This window comes from Liolophura sinensis, chromosome 7, assembly GCF_032854445.1.
Source record: "Liolophura sinensis isolate JHLJ2023 chromosome 7, CUHK_Ljap_v2, whole genome shotgun sequence".
Classification (NCBI taxonomy): Eukaryota; Metazoa; Mollusca; class Polyplacophora; order Chitonida; family Chitonidae; genus Liolophura; species Liolophura sinensis.
The window spans coordinates 26,069,276-26,085,159 of NC_088301.1; the positions used below are offsets into that span (position 1 = coordinate 26,069,276).

A 15,884-nucleotide genomic window follows, 5' to 3' on the forward strand; every position below is an offset into this window, starting at 1 on the left:
AGATTCTTCCGTTTACTGTCACGGTAGCGCCCCCTGGCGGCAAGTTGTAAAGCAAAGCAACATGACGCTTCCTGAGTAAAAAAAAAAGTTTGTAGTTGTTGTTAGTTTCTTTCTGAGTTTTCAGATTGATGTGACATCGTACTAAATATGGACGGCGACCCCCAGAGAAGACCAAAAAAGGTGACATACACACCCTGTTCCTTTATGGCTCCAAAATACTTTGTGTAACTATTTATGTCGACTGCAGAGGTGTAACAACGTTGTTGTTGTAACTGGTAGTGTCGTGACACTGACAAGTGACAAACAGATCATATACGATAACTGCTAAAAGTTTTTGGCTATTGTCAGGGATTGACAGTTGGACTACTAATAAGTAGGGTATAGAACTATCTATTTGATGGCGTTAGTGCTACTGTTAGAGGTGAGTTTTTAACGTTTTAGGTAAGGATCAAAGGGAGAGAATTAGCCTAATACATTCTGAGTTCATCCCGCCTCACAAAAAATCGCTGCACAGTTCCTAGTCCGAGAATGCTCTGACGTTAGGTTTGGCAAAATTTTGTTCAGCCAAGGGTGGCCCAAAACCGTCAGAGCTCCATGTAAAAACTGAGGCAGTTGCCGTGTCAGTTTGTCGTGTCGTTTGAGACAAACATTACCCATCAACTACGTCTCCGTGGCCTGAAGTTAGCAGACACTTTTGTTTCTTAGCTTTTCGTTTGTTGGTATATCACAAGCACAACGTCAAACGGTCATTTCCTAGGCTAGGTGAGCCTGAGATTGCTTAGTTGCAGAATGTATCAAACAACATGAAGTGTTGGGAGAGTTTGGAGGAGTAACTGCTTCTAATGTGTCAGACTGAACGTAAGCCACACTCACCACATTCACATGCATATTAAATCTTCCGTAGCATAAATCAATCTCAACTGAGTGGTCCCCATAACCAGTTAACCTGTTCTGAGTCTCGCCGATTCAAAAATGATCCATGACAACCGCACAGATTCAAAAAATACATACACTCCTATACAATACTAGAGATTCCTTAGTGATGCTCAAAGCGAATGGCTGTACTGACAGCCTCAACATATTTGTCAAGGGCAGGAACCTACGTCAGGTTTTTAAATGGAACGTGCTCTCACACTGGCTTGGGGCCTTCCGTGACAGCAAATTTTTTGCCAAACCTAATATCAGAGCAATCTCGGACTACCTATGCTGTACGTAGCCCGGAAGTTTGGCACTATGGTGGACATCACTATTGAGAAAAAGTAGAAGCAGGTAAAGTATGTGCACTTAGCCCAGTGGTATCCAGAGTGCGGCTAGTGTAAAGACTAGGTAACTTTCTTCATCACAACTTATCTCAGTTCATTCATGCTTCCCTGAGTTAGGCTGGCCAAATACAGGTATGGAGGAGACCCTTTTCAGATGTAGTCCACATGACAAAAGCATGTGCTTTTTTCATTACATGTATAATGTTGAAGACTTTGTATGAGCTGCAAATTATGGTTTTTGAGTCATTTTTGTTTGACAGAGTTACTTTCCTGGGAAGAAGTCCCAACTCTACAGCGCTTCACATTCCAGTTCAGAGCCTAGTGTGTATGAGCGACGTCCATTAAGAGCCATGTCCCTCACCCCACCTGATTACCAAATAGATCTACAGCTGCTTCTAGAGGACTATATAGAGAAAGACATTAGGGTAATATATCACTTCAGTGTAAACTGTCTGTGAAGGTCTATATGATCCTGGGGGCCTCCGTGGCTCAGTCGGTTAGCTCTGCAGCAACCTGCAAATGGTCTTGGTTTCCCCTGGGCTCTACCCTGTTTCCTCCCACCATAATGCAGGCCGCCATCGTACTAGTGAAATATTCTTAAGCATAAAACACCAATCAAATAAATAAATAAATCTATATGATCCTGATGAATGTCAATTTGAGTTAAATGCAAATTTTGGTGGAAAGACGAGTTGTTTCGGGGTAGTAGTTTGCAGATTTCTAGAACTGTTTTTTTTTTTCCACACAGAAATGATTAGTCTCAAAATCTGATTGTAGACCAATCACCTTTAGACACTTATGATTAGAGGTAGCTTCCTCATTATAATTAAGACCATCACACATTCAAGAATGGGTATATTTTTGCCAGCTCTTCAGCTGTCCAAAATTAAAGCTCCCTCAGGGCTGTCATTGGTATCTAAAGAAAGCTGGATAATTTCGCTTTTTAACCACATACATCATGTACATGTACCTGATTAGTGGTAGAGCTTTATCCTTCTCAAGATTGATCACTGATTACTTTTTTGGGCCGCTTTTACGTTCAGACTATCACTAATCATCAAAATATGCATTCTTGTATATGCGATAATCGGTAATCGGTAATCAACAAGCTACTTCCTATCATAAGTGTTCGTAGAAAGCTCAATGTACAGTGAACTTTTCAGACTAAGAAATGATAAAATCTATGACAGTTGTCAAATGCATACTGCTGTCAAATTTAAACCTGTAATTTGTAACTGTATTTTGACTATAATTCATTTACATATGTTTACATTGTGTATGTTTTTCACTGAGTGTATATAAATGTGTATGTTTTTTTCTGATAATTTCCTCTCAATAACTCTGTGCTTCCATTGAGAGGCTACTCATAATTGAAATTTAGAAATCTTTTTCTAGCATGCAGTACATATTGCAGTTGGTAGATAAACTATTTCGAATGCATGTAATACTCAGCAAATCACATTGTTTGAATGAGGCTGATGAAATTCCTAATTCCTCAACCTTCTTGCGTATGAAAGAGCAACTTTCAGTGCAATTTCTGTGTACATTTTAAATTTGATTTTGAAGACAAATTAACATTGATTGGGTTGGCCAATTTCAGGGCATCACAAAGAGTATAATTTTATCAGCCTACACAGAAAAATGCTTTCAGAACATGCTTTGCATAAACACCTTGCAAACATGTGAAATGGTTGAGGAATTGCAGTAGGAGAATTTGACAAATTTGACAAATGGCATCTCATGAACAAGGGTTAAGAATAATATATTACGTGAACACAGAAAGGAACCCGGTTATTTTTGTTTCAGTTTGCTGGTACTGTATCTGATGTGTCCGTAGATGTGGATGTAACAAACAGAACAGATATATTAAAACTGATAGACAGAGGAAAGGTAGGTACCAGTGTCAACTAATCGAATATAAATAAATATGTCTTGACTGAATGGAACTAACTGTATTATCATTATTTGGGCGGCCTCCATGGCCTAGTGGTTAGTCTGATAGTGCAGCATAATGACCCAGGAGCCTCTTGCAAATGTGATCACTATGAGTTCAAGTCCAGCTCATGCAGATGGTCGTCACTTTCCTCAGGGCTGTGCCCAGTTTCCACTCATTACCATTATTTTAGGATATCTTAGAATGGTGGATGCCATATATAGGGGCGCACCATGTTAGAGGACTCATGAAACTTGATGAAACCTTATGCACATATGGTTAGAAGGCTAAACAGGGTTTGGGCAATAACAGCTGCTCCTGATTGGCTAAAACTGATGACATGGCAGCACATGTCTATTTGCCACCTACAATTATTTGTAAAACAACAAATGTCTCTTTATCACAAACTACTACTTATACAACAGTAAATGTCTCACTGTCACCTACAACTGCTTGCACAACAGTAAATATCTCTTTGTCATGTACAACTACTTGTACGACGTAAACTGATCACCTAAAACTACATGTACAAAATGAATGTCTCTTTGTCACTTAAATCTATTTGTACAAAATATATGTTTCTTTGTCACGTACAACTACATTTACAATAATCAATGTCTTTATCACCTGCGACTGCTTATACAAGGCTGTTTGACCCATATCAGTATAATGGCTTGGGCGGGATGGCTTACTTGCCTTCAGTAAGCCATCTCAGTGAAGCAGCGCTAGATAAAAGAGTGGTGGAAACCCGTCCTGCAACAAGGAGGCACGTTACATGCACTCTAAGGACTCCTTGTCGTCATATGACTGAAAAATTGTTAAGTACAATGTTAAACCCCAAGCACTCACTCACTCACTCAATAATAAATGTGCCCATTTATTCTTTTCCAGAAACAGGGAAAAATTCCTTGGCATACGACATTTGAACAAGATGCTATATTCAGTCTATGTGCACATAATATAAAAATAAGCCGTAGGCATGGCGAGGTAAGTATGCTTACTGAAGGTCTGCCAACAACCTGCGGATGGTTGTGGGTTTCCTCCGGGCTCTGCCCTGTTTCCTCCCACCATAATGCTGGCTGCCGTACATATACGTGTACCCTAAATGACAATAAGTTTCGTCCATGAGTGACTTGCCCATGTTTTCTGATTCTGAGAGTTCTATTCAGTTCAGAAAGGTGTTTTGAGGTTTGCTTAGAACATGGGATGATATTCTTCTGGAAAATTGTAAGTTTTAGCTCTGAAAATAATATTTTGTGACGTTTATTTGCCTCTAAAAATGCACTTTTCTGATCGAAATTTTAGGTCATTTAGGGTACATGTATTAAGATTACTAAAAAATAACCTTTCATTGTTTAACAAATTGATCATTTAATTGTTAAGTTAATTACAAAGAAATCTATATAGAATAAATTTATGAACCAGTGTTTTTAGTTGTGATTAAGTAAATTTTTGGCTTCTTACCTTCTAACCATAGCTATTCACTTTATAAATGACAAGAAACCAGGGTGCAAGATGACATCAACTTCATGTAAGATGACACCAACTTTATGTAAGTTGACACCAACTCTGTGCAAGATGATACCAACTTTATACAAGATGACACCAACTCTATGCAGGATGACACCAACTTTATGCAAGATGACACCAATTGTATGCAGGATGACACCAACTTTATGCAAGATGACACCAATTGTATGCAGGATGACACCAACTTTATGCAGGATGTTTAAGCTGTTGAATTTGCACTTGTATTGAACTTTCATTGGTTTTATTGTGTTTCTAGGACTTGTTGCTGAGAGTCCCCATCCATGAAATAGCTGCCATCTGTTATATACGAGATGATGGACAGCACATCTTAGCCATAAAACATGGTAAGTACTTTAATAGATGACACTCCTCTATGCCCACACGAGGTTAAGTCCAGCTCATGTTGGCTGCCTCTTCACTTGTACCTTGGAAGGTCTGGCAGCAACCTGCAGATGGTTATGGGTTTCCCTGGACTCTGCCCCGTTTTCCTCCTATCATAATGTTGACATCCGTCTTGTGAGTGGAGTATTTTTGAGTATGACCTAAAACACCAATCAAATCAATCTATGTACACACATGAAAGCTTCACGGAAATACTTGATATGAGACTTAATTTACAATTTATTGTGATTGCTTGACAGCTTTCAGTATTATAACCGTTTGCATCCATCCCTAGGCATATTTATTGTTGTTACAATCTGTAATACAAATGTAATAAAAATATATGCTTGTTTGGTGCAGGTGACCCAGACTTTAGTAAGGATATGTGCTCCTTGGCTGTACTGTACTGTGATAGCAAGGTATGGAGACTATGTATTATATATGTGTGGTGTATTGTGGCCTTAGTACCAAGCTGAGCACTTGTCGTCCACCAGTATGGTGCATATGTTTATTTGGCTCATGGGAGTGTTTTGGCTCGTGGGAGTTGCCTAAAGTCGACACGTTGGTCCCAATGTTCTCCACCTATAAAACTGATCGCGACAGTCTCAGTGAAGAATTTAGTGTTGCTGTAAACCCTTACCTCATATGTCTTCAAAATAAGTCTGTCGTGAAATAACACAGCTGGAAACGTAAAAATTAATTAAACCCCATAAAGTAGATTGCTTGAAGGTGTACTTGGATAATGTGATTATTGCTGTATTGCCAACATGATACGGGAAATCTTGCATTTTCGAAATTCTTCCTTTCTTAAAGAAGGACTTGAAAACTTGGGTTGTGATGGTTGTGTTGCATACTATGCATCTTTATTGTGCATATCCAAGTGGAATGCAGTGACTCAGGAGCCTTTCACCAGTGCGGCAGTGGTGAGTTCAAGTCCAGCTCATGCTGGCTTCCTGTCCGGCCGTACGTGGGAAGGTCTGCCAGCAACCTGCAGATGGTCAGGTTTTCCCCCGGGCTCTGCCCAGTTTCCTCCCACCATAATGCAGGCCGTCATCGTATAAGAGAAATATTCTTGAGTACAGTGTAAAACACCACTCAAATAAATAAATAAATAAATAAATAAAACATATCCACCACATCTCTCAAACTTCACCATGCGAAAACGAGGCACTCTTTCTCCTAGCATAGGTTCTATCACAGTATATTAATGCTACTGAAAGGAGAATTCTCATGCAACTAAGCCCTCCATAGTAGTTCAAAGATGAAACAGCAGCGGTATCCTGAACTGGACCCGATGTTGTTAGAACAGGGGAGGTAACAAGAGTCCAGGCCATAAGATTACAAACTATCTCAGATTAAGTCAGACTTCATCTTAGGTATTATTTATGCACTTAGGCTTGAACTTAAATGATATTAGAACTAAGACAAGTCTCTGCGTTGGAGCTAAAATTCCTGAGCTATATCACATTTTTAACACAGAAAACTATTTTGAAGTTAAGGCTAAGTTTGACTTAGAGTGAAAGACATCACTTGACTAATGTTTATATCCAATGAAAGTCTACCATTCAAAGTATCTTAGACGGACATTAAATACTTTTTAAAATTCTTTTCAACCCAGTAAAAGTTTAGCGAAACTTCGCCTTGACACAGCTTCAGTATGTCTTCAGTATTGAAAGCAAGGTGAAGTCATGTTAACTCTAGCTCTCTAATGTCAAAGGTATTTTCCGTATGATAGTCTTAGCAGTAGCCTATGGCAGATAAAAGGTGTAGACTCTGGCGATGAAGGCCCAAGTGGTAAATATACGTTTCTTGGAAATTGGACATACTGGAAGAATATTTTTTCCACTGCTTGAAAGGTTAATACAGTAGGCCTACTATATCATTTACAAAGAACTCCATCGACCTTGTTTCAGTGGCCTAGTTGCAGATGCATGTCCAGGGTGTTCCTGGTTCAGGCTGCAGCCTCCAGTGGGGCTGTACTGGTGATTTTAGCGCGCAATAAACCTTTACAAAATTACCCTAGGACTGTTGTATAACAAATTTCGTGCTCAATTCTGAAACAAATGAAAATAAATCTAAGCACCACTGAGGCTGGTCTAAGCATTCGACTGTCGCTGGATTTTATTCTTCAGTTTTGCAGCAGTGGCTTCTGAGGTGAAAGCAGTGCTGACCTAGTTATTGTGGACTTCAGTGAAAGCACCTCGGCTTGAATGCGACGTTTCTATTATTTCACTATTTTTAATAAAAGAAACCAGAAAAAAAAATCCCTTGTATGCAAGAAAAACGAAGGAAAATTTAAGTTACAATAAATTCAGAGAAAAAAAATTATGTCCTAAGATTTAATTTATTTTAAGCATTGTCTGCTGAGACGCTGGCTTCTCATTTCCATAGACCTTCGGCATCCCAAGTGAATTTTACACTGACTCAGATATTCGTTATTTAGAAACTAATGACAGTGCTAAAATGAACGATAAAAAAGGCATTTGGGGAGATGAATGGGGTTTGGGCCGAGACGGTATGCTACTGTCTGACATAATTTTTGGTACCGTTGTTGAATATTACAAGGCTAGTAAATCAGCTGATTTTACAGGTGGTCTGAAATGATACAGATCTGCCCAGCAACGCTTTGTGAAATGGATCTTTGGCTACACCTAACTAAATTGTTGTAAGCGATCTGAAAATGATGCCTTTTGCAGTAGTTCTGTGTTATCAACTGTCACTTCATGGAGTGAGTGGGTAACAGCTACGTCACAGCTTATGCCGCTTAATCTGATAGCAGCGTGATTGATTGGATAAAATTTTTCAAGATGGCTGCCTTGACTCACACCAGCTGTTTGTGCACTATTGTGATTTTGTTCTACCCGTTACTCAGTGAAATCTCATGAAGATTAAAATATGACACTTTTTAGAAAGCTTGACTAACCCTGCTCTAGACTGAAATATGTTTTAGCCAGGTGCTGTCTTGTACTTTAAATCTAAATTAGGATTCGTGATCCTTGGTTTTGGTCCTAGACTAGGTTAGTGAACCAACGCTATTGACCTTCTAAAGCATCAAATGTAAAGTTACTTCCCTTTTCAGAGCTCAGCAGAGGAGATCTGTGCTCTGGTGGGTCAGTGTTTCCAGCTTGTGTACACAGATGCTACCATGCAGTTTTTTGATCAGGAGGTGCGACTGGCCAGCGGAACATCCACGGCAGACTCTTCCACAACTCAGAGCGGTCAGTGGCAGTGATTAAAATAATAAATATTATTTGTGCCTTGTCCTGATCCATTTTTTTCAATATACAATTACAAAATATTTTGGACTCCTTTAAAGGGTTTGCAGTTTAACCCTGTAAATCGTGTGACAAATTAAAAAAAAAAAAACTTGTTTGACAAAATGTAACGGATATGTTTAGGTTACTTATAACTGATGTGTATTTGTGTGAAATATTCCTTGTCACAGTTTGATTTTGACTTAAATTCATCTACATGAATACATATGGGGTGAAATCCTTTGCTAAGCAATACCTTACTGGGATTTGCATCTTCTGTACAAATGACCTAAAATCTCTCCCATGGCTAAGTTGCACATTTTACCTAATTCTGAGCGTGATATTGATCTTAGAAAGGTATTTTGAGGTTTATTTTGAAGGTAGGATCTTATCCACCAAAATTGATATTTTGTGACATTTATTTGCCTCTTAAAAATGAACATTTTTGAGCAAAATTTTAGGACATTTAACTAATAGAGTTATATTGGTAGTGTAGGCCCTAATCTTGCACATTTTACAGTTTAAGATTGTGTGTTTTTTTGTGTTCCAGATTCGTCTACCATTACTAAACAGGGTTATGATCCTTATAACCCTTCATTGTGAGTACTTGTTTTAAAAGGTTAAAAGTCTTTCTTTTTATTTTGGAAAAGAACAGGAAGGTGCAAACTTACTTTGTTTGTATTTGCTACTTGTATAACTGTTTCTGTGTGCAGATTAGATATATAACTGATGCCAAATTGAGATTACAGTTATAACTGATGTCGAGCACGGCTTGCATTTGTAACTGATGCAGAGTGTGGATTACATTTCTAACTGATGCAGAGTGTGGATTACATTTCTAACTGATTCATAGTGTGGATTACATTTCTAACTGATGCAGAGTGTGGATTACATTTCTAACTGATGCAGAGTGTGGATTACATTTCTAACTGATGCAGAGTGTGGATTACATTTCTAACTGATTCACAGTGTTGATTACATTTCTAACTGATGCAGAGTGTGGATTACATTTCTAACTGATGCAGAGTGTGGATTACATTTCTAACTGATTCATAGTGTGGATTACATTTCTAACTGATGCAGAGTGTGGATTACATTTCTAACTGATGCAGGGTGTGGATTACATTTATAACTGATGCACATTGCAGATTACATTTATAACTGATGCCAAGTACAAAATACCTTTATAACTGACACATCAAGTGATGTAATTGCTGATGTAATGCCACAAAAAAACCTGTACGTGTACCATACATCGTTAGGAGGGGAATGCACAAATGAGGCAAGGGAATGCATGGAGTTGTTTCCCCTTGAGTAGCTACCTCTGGCTTCTTTTGTCTGCCTCTGCTATAACTGTGTTAGGGTTTTTATCTTCATCTATATGTTTTTATGCACATTTTCTATTTCGTATACTTTTTTCTTGTTATTTCAGTTTAACACGATCAAATCCTGACCTGCGGTCTAACCAGTCCTCCACGATGTCCCGAACTATCCCAAGATCTCAAAGAACTCCTAGCACAGCCAGTGAACTCAGCGCTCCTTCCACAGAACTACTGCAGGATTACTTACGAAAGGTGCAATGTCCTGGTTTTATGCATGTTACATTTTTAGTAGGGTGGGGACGGTTCCTAGTGGTTTGTATGACAATGTCTACATGGGAAAACTCTTGGTTTTGTTTATTATATGTGGCAGTTTTTATTTGTGAAAAGTTTCGTTTATGTATGTGACAGGCTTTAGTCGGGAAAGATTCTTGGTTAGTGGTGTTACAATCTCTAGCTGGTAAAGACTCTTTGTCATTTTTGTTACAGTCCTTAGCTGGGAAAGATTCTTGGTCATTTGTGTTACAATCTTTAGATGGGAAAGACTCTTGGTTATTTGTGTTACAGTCTTTAGGTGGGAAAGATTCTTGGTTATTTGTGTTACAGTCTTTAGTTGGGAAAGATTCTTGGTTGTTTGTGTCACAATCTTTAGGTGGGAAAGATTCTTGGTTATTTGTGTTACAGTCCTTAGGTGGGAAAGATTCTTTTGTCATACATATGTGTGACTGTTTTCATGGTGGGAAAATTTTTGGTTGCTTGTAGTTGTATGACAATGAAATTCATGCACAGATTTTTTGCCAGAATTTTACTGTTTCACCTACTCATTTCTCCTTCCTTCAGCTCCATACAAAACTCACTGCAGATGAACTCAAGCAATTCGCACTCCTTCTGAAAGCCAGACATACAAATTTACCATTCAATGAATTCTGCGACAAAGTTTTAACCCTGTTTGGTCCGTCCAGAAAACACCTCATGGCAGGTGAGTTGTTTCATCCTATTATATAAGTAAATATATATATAATATAAATGAAAAAAAAAGATACTAAAAGTTATTCCAGTGAAATATGTATATTTGAGAAAAAAGGTTGACAGAACATTGTAAAACTGTCTTCAATAACAGGTTTTTCAAGGATAAAATACTTCTGTTCCAATTGTTTGCTCACACAAGGTGTAGGTTCAGCCCAAGCCTCGGAAATAAAATATTTAGGATTTCCCCAAGTGAACTGCCCATGGGGCATTGATATATATATATATATATATATATATATATATATATATATATATATATATATATATATATATGCTGACAGTTGTTTGCCTATTTATGAATATCCGTTCTTCAGATGTAGGAAAGTTTGTCACTTTCTTGCCAAAGGCCATTGGTTTTCCTCCAGGCTATGAATACCTTTAGTGGATTGTCTGGAGTTGACTGCCAGTCATGTAACAAAAAATGAATGAATATTAATTCTCATGCTAAAATATGATGTGTTCTCAGGGATGTGGCCGTTTATAGGAGAACGGGATTATTCCAGTTTTGAGGAGTTTTTGGAACGTCACAGTATCGGGGGCTCGGAGAATGGACGAGGCACTCTGTCGGGGTATGGCTACCCTCTTACTTACATGTGAGTAGTCTGTTTTGTTCTTCAGAACCTCCTAATTCTAATGCAGGGTTTGCCTTTTTACCCCTGCTTTAATACTTTCTCTTTCATGTGAATACCACCCATAGACTGATGCACGTTCATTGCAAAATAAAGGCAGTTTAAGACATTTGAAGCATTGGTAAATACTGAAGTGAAGAAAAAAAAACTTGTTGGCTTGTGAAAATGTATGAAAATTTAGTGCCTGAAAAATCTAGTATTTATTTCATTTGTAAGTGCATGTATTTTGGGGACCGAAGGTAAAATTCATGTACCAAAACTGTTCATATAAGAAGGCTTATGTCAACACATTGCAAATTTGTCTCGTCGTCACATGACTGAAAATTTGTTAAGTATGACGTTAAACCATAAGCACTCATTCACTGTAAATTTTTTAAATGCTGGATGGAGTAGAAATTGTATTTATATAGGTGCACTTCTCAAACAACTCAAATTCATGTATATCTGGGTTTGCAGTTTTAATACCCTCCTGTATTCACCATTTCAGGAGGTCTACCAGCGAGAGCTCAGCCCCTGGGGCCAGTCTGAATGGGACAGACGCTCCAGCTATGAGCGGAGAGGAATTTGAGCGTTACATGGATCACATTCAGGAGTTTGAGAAGGAGAATGGCCTGGAGCGTCCGATGTCAGGCGCAGAACCTTTGTATATGCCAATTTCATGACAGTTCCCGAAACCGAAGATGATCTGCTAGCGTAATTAATACTATCAGCAGTCCGTTACCTAGAAGTATGCAACTTTCCTATAGCTGGTCTCCACGGCACAGTACACTTTTCTTCTATCTCTAACACCTTTTATGACATATCTGTGTCTTTTTTCATATTTGCACAACAAACATTTGAGAAATGGCTGATGCGTGATGGGTTCCAAATATGGCTGTATTGAAACAGACTTAAAAATATTATAACAAAGGAAAGTTTGTTAAAAGGACAACATTGTCTTTGATAGTAATTGTTTTATAGTTGCTTGAAAATATCAAAAATAGTCAGTGGGTTGTTGACTGCATAGCAAATATGATCAGAGAAATTTGAATACGGAGTTTCGGTTTCAAGTTGTGGCCAGTTCTTACAGCAGCAGTTTACATTAGATTTCCCATGATTCAGTTCACAATTTCCACCCAAGGGGCTGGGTAATGGACTTCTTATACTCTGTATACATTAAAATGTATAATAATGGCAGTTTTAAGGCAAATTTGAGTGGAAAGCCTGTTTTACGTGTATTAAGGTAGTACTTCTTTCTCAAACTGGGGCTCTTACTGGCGCTGTCTACTAAAGTACTGTTGTGAGTGCAACTAATTGGTAGGTGACCATATGGCAGATTTGTGTCCGGAGGTTTGTGCGGTTAAAAGCATTTGACAAAGGGCAGTGCTTTATTTCTGGCTGCCTGATTTCCTCCCCTTATAGACCTTACAGCTGTTGGGAAATATTCCTGAGTTTTTATTTATTTATTTGGTTGGTGTAAAACGCCGTACTCAAGAAATTTTGACTTATACAATGGTAGTCATGTTTATGGATTGAGGAGACATGAAGTGGCCAGGGGGCCTCTGTGGCTCAGATGGCTAGCGCGCTAGCGCAGCGTTACCCAGGAGTCTCTCACCAATGCGGCCGCTGTGAGTTCATGTACAGCTCATGCCGGCTTCCTCTCCAGCCATACATGGGATGGTCTGCCAGTAACAAGCAGATGGTCAGGGTTTCTCCTGGGCACTGCCCGATTTCCTCCTACCATAATGCTGGCCGCCGTGGTATAAGTGAAATATTCTTGAGTTCGATGGAAAACACCAATCAAATAAATGATAAATGAACCAATAAATGAAGTGCCCAAAGTAAATCCCAGCACTTCGCCAGGGTACCTGACAATCTTCCTCACATATATGGCGCCGCCACCACAGCAAGGTCTGGATTCAAACACAACCTTAAGTCACGGACCAGAAGTAGTGTCAAGAGAGCGCTTTGACCATCTGTGCCAGCGAGGGCCCTGCTTATTCTTGAGCATCTTGAGCTTCACAGCATTAAACCCAAGTGCACATAAAAATATAACTTATTGATTAGCTAGTGATCAGAAGATCCTCAAAAGCTCTTTAAAAAAATTGCAGTAAAGAAATCTGTTAAAGTCTGTTATAAAATGATTTTATATATATATACGTCCACTAAAGTTGTTAGATCAGATGTTTGTACTTGGTAAAAGTATACCTTTTAAAACTACCATTATATTGAATGACTATTCAGTGCAACTGATTTCTTTTCAAATATTGGGGTGGAAGATTTTGGTATTGTTGATTTTTTTGTAACAGTGGCTACACGAACACACATGCATATTGGTCCTGTGCAAAACATTCCTACAATAACCAAATGTTAAGTCTGTCTTTTAAATTTGTAGCATTTTTTTCATGTGGATCCTAACCACATCTATTTCCTGATTTTTATCTCAGTCAGGTTAAGAATCCAAGCATGATGCAGTCTGTTACCGAGCACAAAAAATGTGCAGAAGAAGTTTTAAAAAATTGCAGGTAACGAGTGATTTTTGTCACTTGATATTATCAGATTTGGGTACATCAAGCTTGTTTGTGATTAGTGATCAAATTATAGTTTATCTTTTCTGTGAAAAGTGTGTATTTGCCATGAGTCAATTCAGTCTGGTTGTGACATTGGGTGAATAGTCATGTATTGTTAGTCCCTTGAGGTTGAGGTCTGTTCTAATGATACTGTGAGGTCAGCATTGTCATTGGAGTCTTATATCACTTATTAAAAGCTTTAAAAATGATGTAAATTTCATGAGACTGACAGCTGAAAACTAAGCCAACATTTACCTTTATTTAGTGTTCTTTATAATTCTGTGGTGGGCGTTATGAACTAAATAACAGTGTTTACTGACGTGAGAAGAAGGTTTTTGCATTACCATAAAAACACAGCTTTTAATGTTGAAATAACCCTTATTACACATAAGTAAAACATTACATAAGTAATGTTTGGGAAAAAAATAGCCAGTAAGTTAATACAAAAAAGGTGATTTGACACTTAACTCATTGTAGTATGGTCCTTAAAGCCCACGTAAGCATCCAAGCATTTCATTTTAAATAGTCTAAAAAAACACTTTAAGAAAAGGTACACATAAATACAGTTTTGAGCTGTTTTGAGCGAATTTTCCTGTTTAATAAGGTATTTGTAATTTTGACTGCTGTATATTGGCTATTGTGTTTATTTGAGCGGGGTATCATGCATGATGTCCTTATAGATATACCAAAGTATAGACTATGCAGAGCATTACATTTGAAATTCTTGAAAGCATTATGCGCATCTTAAAGTAATCAGACATTTCAGATGAATTTACCTCTTGATGATGTCCATCTTCAGTTGTGTGCTTTTTTTCTTTCTTTTTTTCCCCCCTTTTTTCACAACAAACTACCTCTGGAAAGTAGGCACCTTCATTGCGTCCACTGAAGAATTAGCCAGCATTATGCAAATGAGCCCAGGGGCCGATTCCATGGAGGCATTTTTTAAAGTTTGAAAGGACGAAAATCTTTTACTTATTTTTGGATATTAGGATTAGAAGACAAACCTATGACATATTTTCCATCGAGGAACAAATATGGATTATAATAGAGATTTTAGTATTAACAAATGTCAAAAGTGGTTGTGTGGAACACCCGTTGGTTTATAGTACGACAGAGCCTGGTATATGTAGTCAAATGTACGTGTTTTTTGTTTGTCTTTTGTTTTTGTTGCAGGTGCTATACAAGCGAAAAGGTCATTGTAATTTGTACCACACTGATCTTTAATAAGTAGTGTAATTGAGTTTTGTTTTTATCCTAGGCCAGTTGATCTAATATAATTTTTAACTTTAGTCAAAACTTCAAAGCGGATTTATAAAGTTTTATTTTGTGAATGTGAAATCTTGATAAATGTTATGTTATAACAAAAGAAATGTGCCATGACTTGAATTGCATACATTTTTTTAAGGTGGAAATTTGCTTTGGGGAATCTGTCCCTGGGGTAGTCAAATCCCAGAATGGATAGTTTTGTTTGAATTAGATGACAGTGTTTTATCAATAGTCAATCAAGTTTGTTGCCTGCTGTCAAACGGTATTTGCATCTGGCTTTATTAAATAGTCCTTGTTGAGAGCTGAGTGTTGACTTTTTAACTGGCACAAGCGCCTGGATAAGTCACTTTCTCAGTCTGTCTGTCAATCAGTCCGTTATATTTTTCTACCATTTCTATAGTTTAACATGTGAAGATTGATCAAATTTCTGACATCCCGTGTTTCAACATGGGCTATTGTTTCAAAGAGAGTCTTGAATGCACGATAACAACAACAACACTCTCCTGCATAACACCAAACCCCTACATGGTCAACTGGCTTTTTATTGAGAATTTAGGGCGTGACTGTTCGATTTGGAAAGTGTATTGAGACAATTTAACTACTCAGGTGTATTTGGTGCCAGTGTGTTCAGCCATTGTTTTGTTATCATCTTAGCCGAGTGTACATGGTGTGATCTATCGACAGTTATTAGGAATATTTTTGATCATGGAGTTTTATTTGTAAATTTACAAT

At 37.9% G+C, this 15,884-nt stretch overlaps 1 protein-coding gene across 1 annotated transcript; it reads left to right on the forward strand.

Annotated features, from left to right (window-relative positions):
• The first annotated feature begins 45 nt into the window (after window positions 1-45).
• On the forward strand, window positions 46-12,848 carry LOC135471602 (cerebral cavernous malformations protein 2 homolog). Its single transcript, XM_064750892.1, has 12 exons — window positions 46-180; window positions 1,523-1,687; window positions 3,069-3,152; window positions 4,087-4,182; window positions 4,982-5,069; window positions 5,467-5,525; window positions 8,186-8,324; window positions 8,911-8,959; window positions 9,793-9,934; window positions 10,520-10,658; window positions 11,175-11,301; window positions 11,825-12,848. Exons 1-12 carry the CDS (start codon window positions 148-150, stop codon window positions 11,997-11,999), a joined length of 1,296 nt encoding a protein of 431 aa, XP_064606962.1. The 5' UTR covers window positions 46-147; the 3' UTR covers window positions 12,000-12,848.
• Window positions 12,849-15,884: the final 3,036 nt, after the last annotated feature.